Source organism: Rhinatrema bivittatum, chromosome 13 (genome assembly GCF_901001135.1).
Source record: "Rhinatrema bivittatum chromosome 13, aRhiBiv1.1, whole genome shotgun sequence".
Classification (NCBI taxonomy): domain Eukaryota; kingdom Metazoa; phylum Chordata; class Amphibia; order Gymnophiona; family Rhinatrematidae; genus Rhinatrema; species Rhinatrema bivittatum.
In genome coordinates this window covers 49510670-49527131 of record NC_042627.1, presented here as the reverse complement: position 1 = coordinate 49527131, position 16462 = coordinate 49510670, and the positions used below count along the sequence as shown (strand labels likewise).

At 45.9% G+C, this 16462-nt stretch overlaps 1 protein-coding gene across 1 annotated transcript in view; it reads right to left on the bottom strand.

Annotated features, from left to right (window-relative positions):
• Positions 1-11070: 11070 nt before the first annotated feature.
• DNAAF4 (dynein axonemal assembly factor 4) overlaps positions 11071-16462 on the bottom strand; it is a 109660-nt gene continuing 104268 nt past the window's right edge. The window contains exons 9-10 of the mRNA XM_029575039.1: positions 12432-12551; positions 11071-11981 (exon numbers count right to left, since the gene is read on the bottom strand). Of these exons, the coding sequence (XP_029430899.1) occupies positions 12439-12551 (113 nt within the window). The 3' untranslated portion in view covers positions 11071-11981; positions 12432-12438. The remainder of the gene's footprint in view (positions 11982-12431; positions 12552-16462) is intronic.

Here is a 16462-nt window from a genome sequence, read left to right as displayed (position 1 = left end):
GTAGGCGGTCGAGTGTCTGCCGGACGGCTCCCTCCTTGTGGGCGGACCTGCAAGGAGAGAAAAGAAACCTGTCCCTGGGCGCGTGAACAAAATCCAATACATAGCCGTGTTTTAGGATATCCAAGACCCACTGATCCGACGTTATTTGGACCAACTCTTCGTAGAAGAGAGCAAGTCGACCCCCTACCCGAGGAGTCGACTCATGGGTTGGCCTGGCATCATTGCGCAGCCTTCACGGCGGTGTTTGATCCTTAGCCCTCCTTGCCGGGCCTGCGCCCTCGAAAGGACCGGTTCCAGGAATGAGAGTGCGAGGACGGAGTCCTAGGTGGCTGCTGTTGCCGCGCAGGCCGGGACCGGCGCTGGTTACGAGATCGGTTCCTGGAGAAACTGAACGATCTCGTAGACCAAGGCCTATCCTCTGGAAGCTTGTACACCGCATTCTCGTTGAGGGACTTAATGATTTGATCCAAATAATGATCCAAATAATGATAATGATCAGCAGAACCAGGGGTCACGATTTGAAGCTCCAGGGAGGAAGATTCAGAACCAATGTCAGGAAGTATTTCTTCACGGAGAGGGTGGTGGACGCCTGGAATGCCCTTCCGGAGGATGTGGTGAAGACCAGAACTGTGAAGGACTTCAAAGGGGCGTGGGATAAACACTGTGGATCCATAAAGTCAAGAGGCCGCCAATGAAGAGTGGGTGACTCACCAGAATGACTGCTACTGCCTGGAGACAATACCCTTATTCAATAAACATACACATGCTTACTATGACTCCAACATCGCTCTAAGCTTCAACAGCAAGAGGAAATGTGGAAAAATGGATTTACACTCACAAAGAGGGGAGTAGCTGGCTTGTTACGGCGGTTACTACCCCAAACCAAATAAGCATGATACTTCACCTTCAATGCATATACAGCATAGTTCTCTGCTTCAACGACAGGGGAGAAGAAAAAAGGGTTCGCACTCACAAAGCGGGGAGTAGCTGGCTTGTTACGGCGGTTACTACCCCAAACCAAATGTGTCTGATACTTCACTTTCGATGCATATCCAGCATGGCTCTCTGCTTCAACGGCATGGGAGAAGACTGATACATCACGCATTTCCAGCATAGCTCCCTGCTTCAACAGCAGGGGAGAAGAAAAACAACCAATAAGGACTGTATAACATAGTCTGGGTAAAACAAATAAGCATGGGTGTAGCTTGCTTATTGCGGCGGTTACTACCCCTACTACCCCTAACTAATCAAGCTAGATATTTCAATGGTGGGGGTGGAAGGTAAATAGAACCAAGAGCTAAGAGAAACAGATAAGTATGAGAGAAAAAATGTGTGAAGCTTGCTGGGCAGACTGGATGGGCCGTTTGGACTTCTTCTGCCGTCATTTCTATGTTTCTATGTTTCTAAGATCTTCTCCGAAGAGGAATTTGCCCTTGAATGGAAGCAACCCCAGTCGAGTCTTAGAAGAGGCGTCCGCAGACCAGTTGCGCAGCCACAGCAGTCGCCTTGCCGAGACCGCCGCTACCATGGATCGCGCCAAAACCCTGAGGTGGTCATACAGGGCATCCGCTCCATAGGCCATCATGGCCTCCAGCCTGTCCGCCTGCTGAGCCTAAGTCGTTGGTAAGTCCTGTGATGTGAGGAGCTGCTGCACCCACCGTAGACCCGCTCGCTGAGCCAAAGAAGTACAGATAACTGCTCGCAGTCCAAGTGCCGAAACCTCAAAGATCCTTTTCAGGTAGACCTCCAATTTCCTGTCCTGCAGGTCTTTCAGCACCATGCCACCCGTAACCGGGATGGTGGTTCGTTTTGTGACCGCCGAGACCACCGAATCCATGGCCAGGACCTTCAAGAGCTCAAGGAAATCTACCGGAAGGGGATAGAGCTTCTCCATTGCCCTACTGACCCGGAGTGAAGCCTCCAGTGCGTCCCACTCCCGGGAGATCAATTGCAAAAAAGTGGGGTGAGTGGGGAAGGCCTTAGCCATGGGACGAAGACCTGCGAGGAGGAGATCCCCCTTCCGTACCTTGGGATCAGGAGCGACTGGATCCAGAGGGACATCGATGTCCATCTCCTGTAAAATATGAGGGATAAGCTCATCCAGCTCATCCGCCTGGAAAATGCGAAGGACCCTCGGATCATCCCCTTCCATCTGAGCTGTCAAGGTGGGGTCATCCCCTGTTGGATCCTGGAGAAGGTCCGTCGCTGGTCCAGAGTGCGCTCCACATGTGTCTCCAGCCGGGTCCCGGGAGGGCCCTGGCTGCTCCTCAGAGGGATGGCCACCATCCCGTGGGAAGGATCCCCCCTGGGAAGGACCGTGCATGCCAATTTGGTAGAGGGAAGCCCCATGGGAAAGCTCAGGGACAAACTGCTACTCTGGAGAAAGGCCCTATGCATCAGCACCACGAATTCCGGGAGAACGCTGGCACCCCCGGAGTGGGAAGGCCCGGGACCTCCCCGCCCGGGAAATGCTGTTCCTGCTCCCCACTGGGTACGAGAACCGGTGCTGACGTCGGGCCCTGGCTCTCCGCGGCCCGATCTGAAACGCCAGCCTCGTCTTCTGAAAACAAAATGGCCGCCATTCCCGCGCTCAGTGGGAATGGGACCTGGCGCTTGCAAGCCGCACGGTCCTCGTCGCGAGTTCCTGTACCATCTCCCAGGCTACCCCTGTCTTCCCCCGCGGGGAGACAGGTCGCGCAGAGCCCCCCGTGTGATAGCAGACCCCCCTGCCGGCCGCACTCGAAGCAAGCCGTAGACCGCTACATCGTCAGGCGCAGGGAGAGGCAGGAACAGGTGATTATCGGCGGGAAAACCCTGACCGCCGGCGGGACCGTGCGCGCGAACCAACCCCCCCGCCGACCTGAGCGAAGCCGCTGAGGAATCTGGCCTCCCAGCGGCAGGCGGCCCCGGGGAATATTACGTCGCTGGGCCGCGGGTCGGCTGGCAATGAGCCGCAGGGGGGGGGGGGGGGGGGAAGAACAGCACCAGCCGCGCGCCCCCACAAACTCCCAGAACCGGGGAGTTTTCGCTGTCCAACAACCAAAAATTACCTAAAAGGGAAAATCAACAAAAACACACTTACCCCATAACGCAGGGGAAGGGCAGAAAGAAGAAAGACAGGAAGGAGAAGACAAGCCTGTCCACAAGCTCCCCCTGCTCCCTCAGCAACCTAGGCAATTTCCCCTTTTTTTTTTTTTTTTTTAAACTTGATCCCTCCAGAACAACAAGAGACCTAGCAAGCTAAATCCCTGTGCTGGGGACTAACCGTCCCCTGCTCACATCTGCTGGAGTCAGAAGATACTGAAGAGGGAGCTAAGGGAGGTGAGGTTATATAGGACCTCCCCCCAGAGTTTTTGTTTTGACTCCATCTGCTGGATGGGGGACATAACCCACCGTCTGGACTGATCCTGGTACGTACAGGGAAACTTGTATTGTCCTGCATTGTCACATGAATTTTATTTTATTTAGTGTCTTAATAAAACATTTTGAACTTTAAACTGTAAGCATGAATCTGTACAATTCATTTTCAGTACATTTAAACTGAATAAGCAAAATATTCTTTTAGGTGTTCTTTACAGAAGTGCTGGAGAATGCCTTATGTCGATGCCAATTTCTAGAACATAAGAAATTGCCTTTTTGAAGTTATGCAACGGCAAGGAAATAAAAGCATGGATCAAAGTTTCTAAATTAAAATTTGATTAAGTTGCAGTTGTCTAATACAGTAAACTTCAAACAGGGAACTTACTATGGCTCAAGTATAAAGGTCCATGGGAAGAGCAGAACCTGTAATAAACCGAAAGCTCCACACTTTGGAGCTCAAAGGTAACACAGTTCCATAAAACACTGGAAAGATAGTTAACATAGGGAATGGTTATTTCAGAATCCACAAAACTTCCGTTTTATCTGAATTGCTTTTCAATTATTTCATTAACATCCATGCTTTTATCTTTCTTAAATGGTCATTGAAATTGTTAATTGCTTCTACAAGATCTGGGAAAAGGGGGAGTATAACTGAATATTGTTACCATAAATAAACATTTTAACACTCAAATTGAGAAGTAAACCCCCCAAACGTTGCATATAAATATACAGTAAAGTTTACATATCTATTCCTGTTATTATCAGAGAGACTTTGCAATATGTTAACTTTTGATGTTATTTTGTAAACTGCTTGGAATGCAGGTCAATGTGGTATATAAGTGTTCTAAATAAATAATTACATGCCAAAGCTCCATGGCATCAAAAAAATAAGTGCATTTGTTGACTAAAATCAGATGTAGCAAGATGGCATCCCACATCCCAGTCTACTTACATGTGGATTTTTCCTATGCTGCAGAATTTATCTGCATAAATTGACTAGCAACAGAAAATTACACTTGTAAGATGAAAAGCAAGTTTGCTTACCGTAAATGGTGTTTTCCATAGATAGCAGGATGAATTAGCCATGCTGTCTGGGACGTCCTTCTGGGATGGCTGGGCAGAGCGTGACCAAGCTGACAGAGTTTTGCTCTGTTTATGGCTGCGCGTCCTTTCCCGCGCGGCGCTATTTTCTCCTCAGACTATTCCAAAGCGTGTCTGCGAAGCATGAAGTGGAGACTGTCTGGGAAGGCAGGCGAGTCAGCATGACTAATTCATCCTGCTATCTACGGAAAACACCATTTATGGTAAGCAAACTTGCTGTTTTTCCCCGCAGATAAGCAGGCTGAATTAGCCATGCTCTCTAGGAGTCCCCAGCTGAAGGTTTGAAGCGCAACAAGATGGGTCCTTGCCGGAACATGGCGTAGTTCCCAAGGATGAGTGAGACCTCTGCTTCAACCTGGTCCAGATCAGCGGACAGTCTCCTTAGTGATTTCCTGACTGGAGAATGGACCTGCCCATCAGCAGCTGCTTGCTGGTCAAGATAGTAATGAGAAGTGAAAGTGTGGAGCGAGGACCATATGGTGGCCTTGCAAATGTCCATGATTGGAACCTGATGTAGATGGGCTACCAACTCTGCCATCACTCTTACTTGATGCACCTTTGGCAGACTGGCCAGAATCTCTGATCTTTCATTGTAGCAGTACTGAATGCATTGCGAAATCCAAGATGAGAGAGCTCTCTTAGAGACCAGTAAACCTGGAGCATTCGGGTTGAAGGAAAGAACAGCTGTGAAGCTCTAGTCTCAGAGTGCATTCTAAGCTTATAGTAGGCCAAGGCTCATTTGCAGTCCAGTGTGTGGAGCCGCCTCTCCCCCTTGTTTTTGTGTGGCTTCAGGAAAGTCAGCAGAGTGATACTTTGGTTTATGTGGAAAGCCCTGGGCAAGAATCAAGGGTGAGTCTGTAAGGGCACCTTGTCGTGATGAAATTCCAGGTATGGCGACTAGTGAACCAGAGCCTGTAGCTCTCTGACTCTTCTTGCAGAGGTCAGGGCAACTAAGAACAGAACTTTCCAAGAGAGATATCTCATGTGAGTAGTCTCCAGTGGTTCAACGGGCAGAAGCATCAGCTATTCCAAAACTAGATTGAGATCCCATGGGACCGGGGGCTTGTGCACCAGTGGTCGCAGCTGTAGAATGCCCTTCATGGAGACCAGGGGATGATTGAATACTGGTAGGCCATTGTGGGGATGATAGGCAGCAATTGTGCTGACATGAATCCTCACCAAAGCCATCGCCAGTCCCTCCTGATAAAGGGCATGGAGGTTCTCCAAAAGATGTTCCGGTGAGCAGGAGAAGGGGTCTATGAACTTGCTATCATACCATACTTCATATCTCAGCCATTTGCCTTGATAGTTACGCCTGGCGGAGAATTTTCAGGAGGATAACAGCACGTCTTGGACTTCTGAAGGCAAGCACAGTTGATTAAATACTGGCCTTTCAATCTTCACACTGAGATGCAGTGAGGAGTGCATTGTGTGAAGCAGGGTGCCTCCGTCCTGTGACAGTAGATCCGCACTGTGGCCTAGGGAAGTGGGCGGCTCTACTGAGAGACGCACAAGAAAGGGATACCATGGTTGACTGTGCCACGCCTGAGCAACTAGAATGAGGTCGGCAACATCTACTGTACACTTCTGAATGGTTCTCGAGATGAGTGGGATTGGAGGATAAGTGTAGAGAAACCTCCCCCTCCCCCGTCCATGATATGAGAAACACATTTGGTGCTTAGATGCTCCTGGCTGGGGTAAACTGAACAGAACGTCTGCACCTTCCTGTTGCCCTCCATAGCAAAAAGATCTATGTGTGGGAGACCCCAGATCCAGAAGAGAGACTCCATTATGTCTTGGCGAAGTTCCCACTCATGCGGATGGAAAATCTGGCTCAACCTGTCCGCTCTGAAGTTCTCCACTCCTGGTAGGTAGGTTGCCTGAAGGCTGATGAAGCGCTCCTCCGCCCACTCTAGGATGCGCATTGCTTCCCTGCACAACATCCAGGAACCGGACCCTCCTTTGTTTATGTAGACATTCACAAGCTGATTGTCCATGTGGACCATGATGGTTTTCCTTGTAGGAAGCTCTTGAACGTGCGCACTGCATTTCCGATCACTCGGAGTTCCAGGAAGTTTATCTGCTGGAACCTCTCCCAGCAGGACCAGAGTCCTTGCGTACACACGTGATGCAAATGGGCTCCCCAGCCTTTGTTTGAGGCATCCGTATTGAGGATCATCTGATGAATTGGTGGGTGAAGCAGGGCCCCAACGGAGAGAGCTGTGGGACGTAGCCACTAGTTCAGGTCTGTTATCATACTTGGGGTCAGACACACTTGCCACGACAGTGGGTGTGAGAAATGTGTCCATTGAGACTTGAGCCCCCATTGCAGGCATCGTATGTGCAAACACATATAGGGCACCACGTATATGGCTGCTGTCATGTGACCCAGAAGGGTCACGAGATGGCAGGCCATAGTGTGAGTACAGTCTTTCAGCTGTATGACCAGTGTGCGCAGCACATGGGTCCTGTCCACCGGAAGGCTCTTCCTCGAGCTGTACTTATGCGGGCGTCAATAAATTGCAGGTTCTGTGTTGGTTGGAGGCTGGACTTCTCGTAGTTAATGATTAATCCAAGCCCTTCTAAGCATTGGATCGTGGTCCGTAGGTTGCTCTGAAGGGTGGTTGGTGTCGATGTCACTAGCAACCAGTCATCAAGGTACGAGAACAACTGGATTCCCTGCTTCCCGAGTTGGGCCACTACTACCACTAGACATTTGGTGAAGACTCGGAGTAGACGAGAGACCAAAGGGGAGTACTTTGTATTGATAGTGGTGACTGTTGACCTGAAAGCACAGGTACCACCAGGAAGAACGGTGCATAGGAGCATGGGAGTAAGCATCCTTGAAGTCCAGGCTGTAGGAAAGGAAGGATGGACTTGAGAGATGTCATCTTTAATTTCTCTCTCTCGAAGAAACTGTTGAGAGCTCTGAGGTCCAAAATTGGGCAGAGTCCTCCCGCTTTTTTGGGAATGAGGAAGTATTGGGAGTAGAATCCCTGATTCAGCTGCGAGCTGGGAACCCGTCAGATTGAACTCTGCTGAAGTAGTGTAGAGACTTCCTCTTGCAGGCAGCAAAAGTTTCCCAAGGTGGACTGATTCTGGCTCAATCAGTGGGGGAGGGTCGATGTGGTCTTGAAATGGAGGGAATAGCCTTCCCTGACAATGGAGAGAACCCAACATTCAGAGGTGATAGCTTCCCAAGAATGGTAGAAATGGGAAATCCTCCTCCCCACATGTAGCAGTAAAAGTGGCCCTGGTTTGTCTAAAAATCCTGCTGGAGTTTTATAGTGGTGTTAGTTGGCGGCAGACATTGTTGTCAGTCAGTGGCAGACATTGTCATCTTTGGTTCCTTTGCCTGCCTCAGGGCTGTTGCGGCTGTGGTTGTTGAGGTCATGCTGGAGGGCAAGCAGGTGGGTGGTACACAGAATTTGGCCTATACGGCCGTCTCTGGAAATAGGCCTTTCTGTAGGACAGCTAGTATTTCTTTGTCGCCGATTGCTCCCCCGGGAATGCCAGTGACAACACCGCAATGTTTTGCTCCTTTAACTGTGCCACCATCTCGCGGAGCTTGGCCAGGAGACAAGGGAGGTCTGCCAACCTTTCGTGAATGTCTTCACGAATGGCACTGGCTCTAAGCCATGCCATTCAACTAGCGGCTATGCCTCCTGCCTTGGAACGAGCCGACGTCTCAAAAGCCTCGTAGATGGTGCGTAGCAAATGCCTTAGACCTTCCTCTAGTTCATGGAACTGCTGCGGCGGGGCCTTCTCCAATGAAGTGGTAGCATGAAAAGGCTTGAGTGACTGAAGACACTCATAGAAGTACTGGGTGGTATAAAATTGATGCTGTTGTATCTTGGCATTCAGCATCCCTGCCTGGAACGCCCTTCTGCCGAAGTCATCCAAGTACTTCAAGTCACGCCCTGGAGGTGTATTGGAGTGGAAGCAGGATTTTTTGGCCCTCTTCATGGCCAATTCGACCACCACGGACACATGTGGCAACTGGACCGTGCTGTAGAATGGAGATTGTCTCATCCTGAACTTAAGATCTGTCTTGTGGGAGGTCACCAGCCCCGAGAACGGAGATTCCCAGGCCTTTGTCATGACCGCATCTAGAACAGCTTGTGAAGGCAAGGCAGTTGACCCGGCTGGTGTTTCAAAGATCTTTAGAATTTCCAAGACCTCTGCACCGGTGTCTGGTACTTTCCGTGTCTCAATGTTCACTTTGGAGCTCACCTTCTCCACAAACTTTGAATAAGAGAGGTCTTCTGGTGGGGAAGCTGGCTCAGACTGCCCTTACAGAGGGTCTGATGGGTACCCCATCGAGGAATCCAGTGACATGGGGGGAGTGCCCCAGAGCTGGACTAGTGGTCAGGAGTGACGTCCTCTTGCGGAGGCGAAAGTGGACTCCTTACATGAGTCCTCTCGTATAAGAGGGTGAGACTTGCTGTTCCCTTGATCCTCTATGGAGGCGAGGAACTGGGTTAGGATCTTAGAAATCTGCGACATCGCTTGAAATGCCAAGGTCCCTTTCCCCCACACCGGCGATGAGTCCACTGCCGGTAGGTTCCATGGTGGCAGCGTTGCCAGAAGGATGTCCAAATCAGGACCTCGGGGCCAGACCTTTACTCATTCCGATGAATCCACTCATCTATGACACTTCCGGAGTGGCTCCTGAAGATGTGGTGCCAATCTTTTGTGTCTGGAGACCGAAGAGAGGTCTGAGTAGACCTGGTCCGAGGAGTGAGAAGAGCTCATGGACCCCAAGACTGAAACTTGTTCCTCATCCGAGAAGACCAGATCCAAGTCAGGGAGGATGGCTCCTTGTGGATCTCCTGGTGGGGCTGGATCCAGAGATGTTTTCGGGTCCCAGTGATATGTGGGGGTTTTATGCGTTGAGCTGCGTGGGCTTGCGTCAATGTTCTTTCTGATGAGTCGTGTCAAGTCGAGCCCGTTGTTTTACTGTGCCGGTGCGTCAAGCGCTGGTTCCTCCTTGCGCTTCTATTTTGATGCATGTGCCGACTGCGCTTGAGGCACATGGTGCTTAATGCCAGGTGGCACACTGGGGTTGCACATCGCATTGGGCAGGTGTGTTGGTGGTTCCACGCCGGACGAAGAAGGGCACCATGGCGGATCTACCGGTGCATCTCCCGACGCCTTCTGCGCCGGCTGGAAGCGCTGAGAATTAGGGGCTGTTCCCCCTTGGCTCCGCTGCTTCTCTGGTGGTCCCATGGAGGCCATTTTGACTTTTTGGGGTGGTTCAGGCAGTGCCCCAGGGAGGAATGGGCCAACAAGTGCTCCAAGCTGGGGGCAAGGGACCCCGAGTTACCTTCTTTCAACCTGGCTATCTTGGCGGTGCTGGCCTCGGGGAGACATGTGGCCGCAGTCCCAGCAAGCCGCTTGTTCAAGATCCGGGCCGAAGCACAAGTAACAACAGTTGTGCTTGTCCATTGCCAGCATTATTTTGCCGCACTGGCAGAATTTAAACCCAGATGGCTGCGATCTTTTTTTTTTTCCCTCAAAAAACTGAATCTCTGGGGAGACAGCGAAGCTAGGCGTGCAGCCTACAGCACGGAAGAAACAGACCGAGGAGAAGATGGCACCGTGCGCGAAAGGACGTGCATCTGTACACTGAGCAAAGCTCTGTCAGCTTGGTCAAGCTCTACCCAGCTGTCCCAGGAGGATGTCCCAGACAGCATGGCTAATTCAGCCTGCTTATCTGCAGGAGAAAATAAAAGGACTTGGCTGGAAATCGGCAGACACACACACATGATGACAGCATCAATGTTACACATCCACAGGTAAATTCAAGCTTGCTTTCAAATACACACCCACTAACAGCCTCCCAGTCTCTAACATAAAACACAAATGCCCCTCTCGCACACAAAAACACCCACAATTCTGGACCTCACTTCTCGCTCTCTTATATGCACATACATGTAAAGTCTCACTCTTGTTCACATAAACAAACACAGCCTCCCCATGGCTCACCCAAACATATTTTGGAGATTTGCACTCAGTGTAAAGAATACCTTTGGAAATTACGTGTACTCAATAGAGTACACCTTTCCAAACTTGCTCTTTAATGCATTAAATACTCATGGAGTAATTCTGCACAAAAATATTTTAAAATTCTGTGCAGTTCTGCTCCTTATTTATTTATTTATTTATTTTTTATTTTTATATACCGAAGTTCTTGTAGGGACTACAAATCACTCCGGTTTACATGGAACAAAGAACTGCTCAACAGAGAGCGGAGCTTTACATGGAACTGTAGAACATATGGAACAGTATAACTGGTAGACAATTTAACATAATGATAACTTAAAATAATAATATTTTAACTGGTAATAAATAAGGAATTATATTATTTAATATAAGCAGTATAACTTATGCTACTCCAACTAGCCATGTCAGCCTCCAATAATTTAAAGATGACATGAGGTTTTAATGTTTGTTTTTGTATGGACAGTGAACCTTTCATTTTGCCAGATGTCTTCCTAATTGCATGACCTCTGGGTTTTTTTTTTTCTTTTAACAGTTTTCCCAAGGTATCTCCTGAGAACTGAGAGCCTGATGTGTTAAGATGTGAGTAAAAAATGTGTATTGAGCTTCAGTGCATATTTTCTTTATTCATGTGCTAAAAATAAAAAGTGGTAACTCCTGATACAGTAAGCTAATAATAGGCTAATGCATCGGGATTTTTAAAAAAGCAAGCAAATCCAAAAATGTGAATACAAAAATATGCTTAGCATGCCGAAAACAATTTATGCACACAAAACATGCTATATGCATTAAAAGCACTATCTGTGCTCAAAGCATGTCCTCTGCACATAAATCCCAAGTCCAGGACCCCAACACCATGATCTCTAGGTTCAGCCCCATAGACTAACCCTAGCCCCAGAAACTTCACTCCACCTCTGACCAGGAGTTAAATTTCCAGCGTTAAGAAAACACAAGGGAAGCCCATGCTCTTCTCTGCAAAGCTAATGCCTTAAGATAGGAATTGCATGGAGGAGTGCTAATTTGCATGCATGTGTTTACTTCTCTTTGTATACACATTTCTAAGCATTAAACTCCTGGTTAAACTTGAAATAAAGTGCTGCATACAAAAATATGCATACAACCACGCTGATGTGTGCACAGCTGAGCCCAACTAATGTTGTTCACCTGTCAAGAGATTTGAAATTAAATACAGAACAGTATTTACTGTGTTCCAGGCAAGCTAACATACTACATAACAAAAAATAGCCCAGCACTGTCCTTGTACATTTTTGCTGTGCATTATAAAAGTCCTACTTATTTTCACTGTAAAACTAAATTTGTCTATATCTGTAGATGACCCCTTTCATTTCAATTCCTCTGCAGTCTTCTTTATTAGCTCTATTACTGACTCCACACAACCTCCTCTCCCCCAGCCCCAAGGATGCCCTTTGCACAAAAGCCAAGCAAAGGCAGGGAAGTTAGGAGATTTTGCAGGCTTGCAAAGAGGAGGTGTTCAGAAGCAATCCACTTTGAAGTGCCTGAAAAAGCAGGAAAAAAATGAAATAAATAAAAATGTTCAGTCTCCTTTTCCTTCTAGCCACCCCCCACTTAGACAGAGGCTGCATGTGCCCAGACAGCAAACCACCTCGCCAGGCAGTAACATCACTCCTCACTGGCTACCAAGATGTGCTACCCCGGAAGATTTGAGCACAGTCTGCACAATGCACAATGCTTCCATCCCCAGCCAGTCTGGGAAGTGCAAGGATAATCTCAAAGCCGGGCCTCCTGCACAGATACATGCAGCGGTTAGTACCTGTGGGTTATTAAGCCAGCTTCTGTATACCTTCTTTCAGTGAAAATGCTTTCAATATATATTTAAAACTGGGTATATTTCTAAATAAAAGTTGGATGAACATTAACTTACTATACCAGAAATAATCCCAGTTCAACAATGTTTTAATGAGGAAAACTATTTTTATTTCCAATACCTGTTTTTCATACAGATTCTGGCACAGTCCCTTGAATTATCTGCCGAATCTTCTCAGCATCATTTTGCACAATCTCATTAGAGGGAATGATTTTAATTGCTGCTTCATAGTCCTGCAGACCTGCCAATACAGGACACATTATAGGATTTCCTACTGCATGATAAACCTCCTGCTTAGCCTTAATACAAAATAAGTTCTTTTGACCAGACTTGATGGCATGATTTTTTTTTTTTTTTTTAAATTAAAGCGATGTTATTTCAAGGTACAAGATTTTGTCTTTTGGGTGATTTTAAAGACCATTAAGAATAACATTAAACCTATCAGAACAGGATAATAAGAAGTAAAATTAATTTTAAATCTGCACTGCATGCTAGTTAATTCAAGTGGCCATGTTCAAACACCCTCCTCAAGGTTTTCTAGTGCTAATATAGAGCAGCAGCAGTTAATTTGGGATATATAACTCTTCCTCACTCTGCAAATAGCCAGTCCCCAGTCCCTGGGCTCCTACTGCATGTCACCCACAGCAGGGCAAGTGCAAGGTTCTGTAGTGCCCTAGGCAGACCAATGTAACACCGCCCCCCTCCCCAACCCACCCTGAGTTGCATGTGCCCGCTGACAGTGGTAGAGATATAGCATTATGATCACCCTTTTATAGTTCTCTCTCTCCCAAACCTAGTGTGCGCTTTGTGACTGCTGTCGCCCCTTCTTTCACATTTTGAAAATGGCACTCTGTGTGCCCCGATGGCACCCCTCCCACTGACACCACTCTAGGCGACCACCTAGTCCCACTGGCCCTGACCCTGAAGTCCAGCAGATAGCCTGAAGGACACAGAAGAAAGCCCAGACAACTGCTTTTCTCCAAAAGATTACTGCAGAGCACAATGATTTAACTATATTTGTCTTTAAGGAAGCAGTCTGGACTTAAATTAGTCAGGTCAGAGTGCTGCGTTGAATAGCTTAATAGTTCTCAAAAAGCCATGCCAGACTGTATGGACATGTTCGGAAACATTGGTTTGTTTTTGTTCTGCTAAATTTTAACATCCAAAAATAAATCATATTCTGTGTGAGCTCCCTAGGATCTTGATTTTGATTAACTGATATAAAGTTCAATAAACCACATGGCAGCTAAGTGAATGGCTCTGTAAAACAAAGGCAAAAAAAATGAGGCGGCTCAACTACCACACAAATTTAAAAAAGGGGAAGAAAGTGGCAGAGAAAATAAAAAAGAAACTTCTGATAGACTTTAACAATTCACATAATAAAAAGATACCAAAGTATATCATCTAAAAATTGGAAAACTTTAATATATCAGTGCAAAACCAGATTAGAACTAATATAACATATACTTATGAAAAGACAAAAAAGTGTGAACCAGTTTACACAAAATATATTAAAAGTTATATTAGAAAATAAGTCCTGACACGGCCATTTTCATGTTTCAGTAGCTGATGCCTGCTTCAGGGGAACTTTATAGAGTGAATTAAAATTGAACCAAATCTTCTCAAAAATAGGAATAGTCTTAGCTGTCTAAACTGGCAAATCTGGAAGAGTATGAAATCTAACGAGGCTGCTTCAAAGGACATCCAAATATTTCTTGAAGCAAGTGACTCAATAAGTTCATACCATGCCACAGGCTCTCAGAAATTTAGAGCAATATGATGCAATACTGGGATATTGAAGAAGATGCAATGCTCAAATGTTTGTAGTCACTGTCACCACCTATCACCTGCTGTTCTTGTAGATTTGTGAATGAACTGATATACAGCTGATCACACTCTTGATCTGATTTTTGCCCATATGGCAACAATCATATTAAGATAGTGTTGGATGTAGATATTAGTTTGATTTCTTGGACAGACTTTTTTTTTTTAATTGTTTTCCTGACTTTGCCTGGTATTGATAACAGAGATGATCTTAAGAAGATTTGCTGTGGGATAAAATTGTTTCAGTACATTTTTTAAATGTATTGGGTGCCTTTTCCCTTGACTTTGTGGGGAAACCTCCTCATTTTCTCATGCTTTAAACACTATTGCCTCTGCCATATTTTAAAACTGTTTCTTCAGCCAAGTCTGCCTCTTGGTATTTCATTGACTTCTACTTGCTGAAACACACCAGCCGACATGAGGAAAGATGTTGCCTCAAGTCATGATTAGATTTGGATAAGCTGTTTTGTTTAGATAATGCTAAGAGGCACAAGACGAGCGACCCAGGATTATAAAAATGTTATTCTTCACAAAATATCAGAATGGTCCAGAATAGTTTTAATGAGTGATAGTGGACAGTTTATGCTCTTCTCCAACTCCCACCCCGTGCAGCTAAGTTCTGCCCAATCAGTTACTTACTGGGAGAAATTTGCCAACTTCTTTTCAAATAAAATTGCTCAGACCTGGAGAATCTCCCAGGTGGAGGCAAACTATTCCTCAAAAAAACAGCTGACATTAGAGTATGGAGCTTGTTTAAGCCAGTAGATCATGGCAGCAGAAAGAAGATGATGTCCTCTATGAAAGCCCCACCTTGTCCATCCTGATTAAATCAGCAGCTGATGGCTTGGTAGATTGTTTTACTCAATTTGTGAATGCATCCTTGAAACTGAGGGCTATGCATGCTTCTATACAAAAGGCAGTTCACCCTATATTAAAGAATCTAACCAGTCATTTTTAGGTAAGCCAATTTAGGTAATCTAACCAGTCATTTTTAGGTAAGCCAATTGCAAGGCTTTCTAGATGAACAAGAGCTATTGGATCATTTTCAAGCTGGATTTAGGATGAGATATAGTAGGGAGATGGCTTTAGTTATAGAAGTGGATTATTTATACTACGTTTTAAATCGGGGAGAATCTACACTTCTCGTTTTGTTAGATCTATCAGCTGCATTTGACACAATTGACCATATTATTCATTCTACTGGATAGTTATCAAAGCAAGGTTACGACAATATTTTTATTAATTGGTTTTGATCTTTTCTCTTTGGGAGAACTCAGGGAATTTATAGGGAATGTGCCTTTAAGACATGACTATTGCAGTGTGGCTTGCTCCAAGTTTCTAACTTTTCCCCCTTTTTTTAAATTTTATTTTTTTTAACATCTAATTTCAGCCAGTGGGGGAAATTATTGGGATTTGGGGGGCCATATCAGCTTTATGCTGATGATATTCAAATTTATCTCCCTTTAGGAGCCGACCCAATAGAATCAATGTGAATTCTATATCAGTGTTTACAAACAATAGTCTCTCGGATGAAGGCTAATAAACTTAAGTTAGACCTAGCAAAGACTGACGTGCTCTGGGTGAAAAATTTCAAGATGCAAGAGTTAAACATGCTACCAGTGTTAAATTTTAGTGTTATTTTATGTTTGATTTTTATGACAGTTTTATCTATTTTTATACTGTACTTTAATGTTTGTATTTCCACCTTGAACGTTAGAGGAAAAGTGGTATATAAATGCAAGAATTAAAGAAATAGAAACTTTATTAACATCTGTATATAAGAAAGAAAATAAACCATCTTCATATTATGAGGACAATTGTCAAAGCGATTTATGCAGGTGAAAAGCATTTTCTGAAAATTGCCCTCCTGCAATGTGGTAAAAAGTTTGAGACTTTTAGCCACATTTAGAGGCAGCATTCCTGGGGGGGTGTTAAGTCTGGGGAGGGAAATAGCACACATTGATTGCATTTTCAATACTACGCACATTATTTTCCCTGAAAAAGCAGGTGCAAATGTCTGTGGGTACATGCATACTTTCACGTTGAAAATTGGTAACAAGGCTGGTACACTTCCTTTATCTAGCCCTAGTTTACTTTTTGTCACTTTGCTGAACAGTATCTGTTGACATCAACCCAGTTGGATTCAATCCAGCGATCTTGTGGCCTAACTTGTCACTAGGTCAAACTTTTCTTATTATCTTTCAAATAAATACCCAGCCATCACAAACTGATGGTATTTGGATTCTGGCAGCAGATAAAGACCAATTGGCCCATCCAGTCTACTATTTCTAGATAATTCCTCTCTGTTCTCTACCACTTTGGATAGAT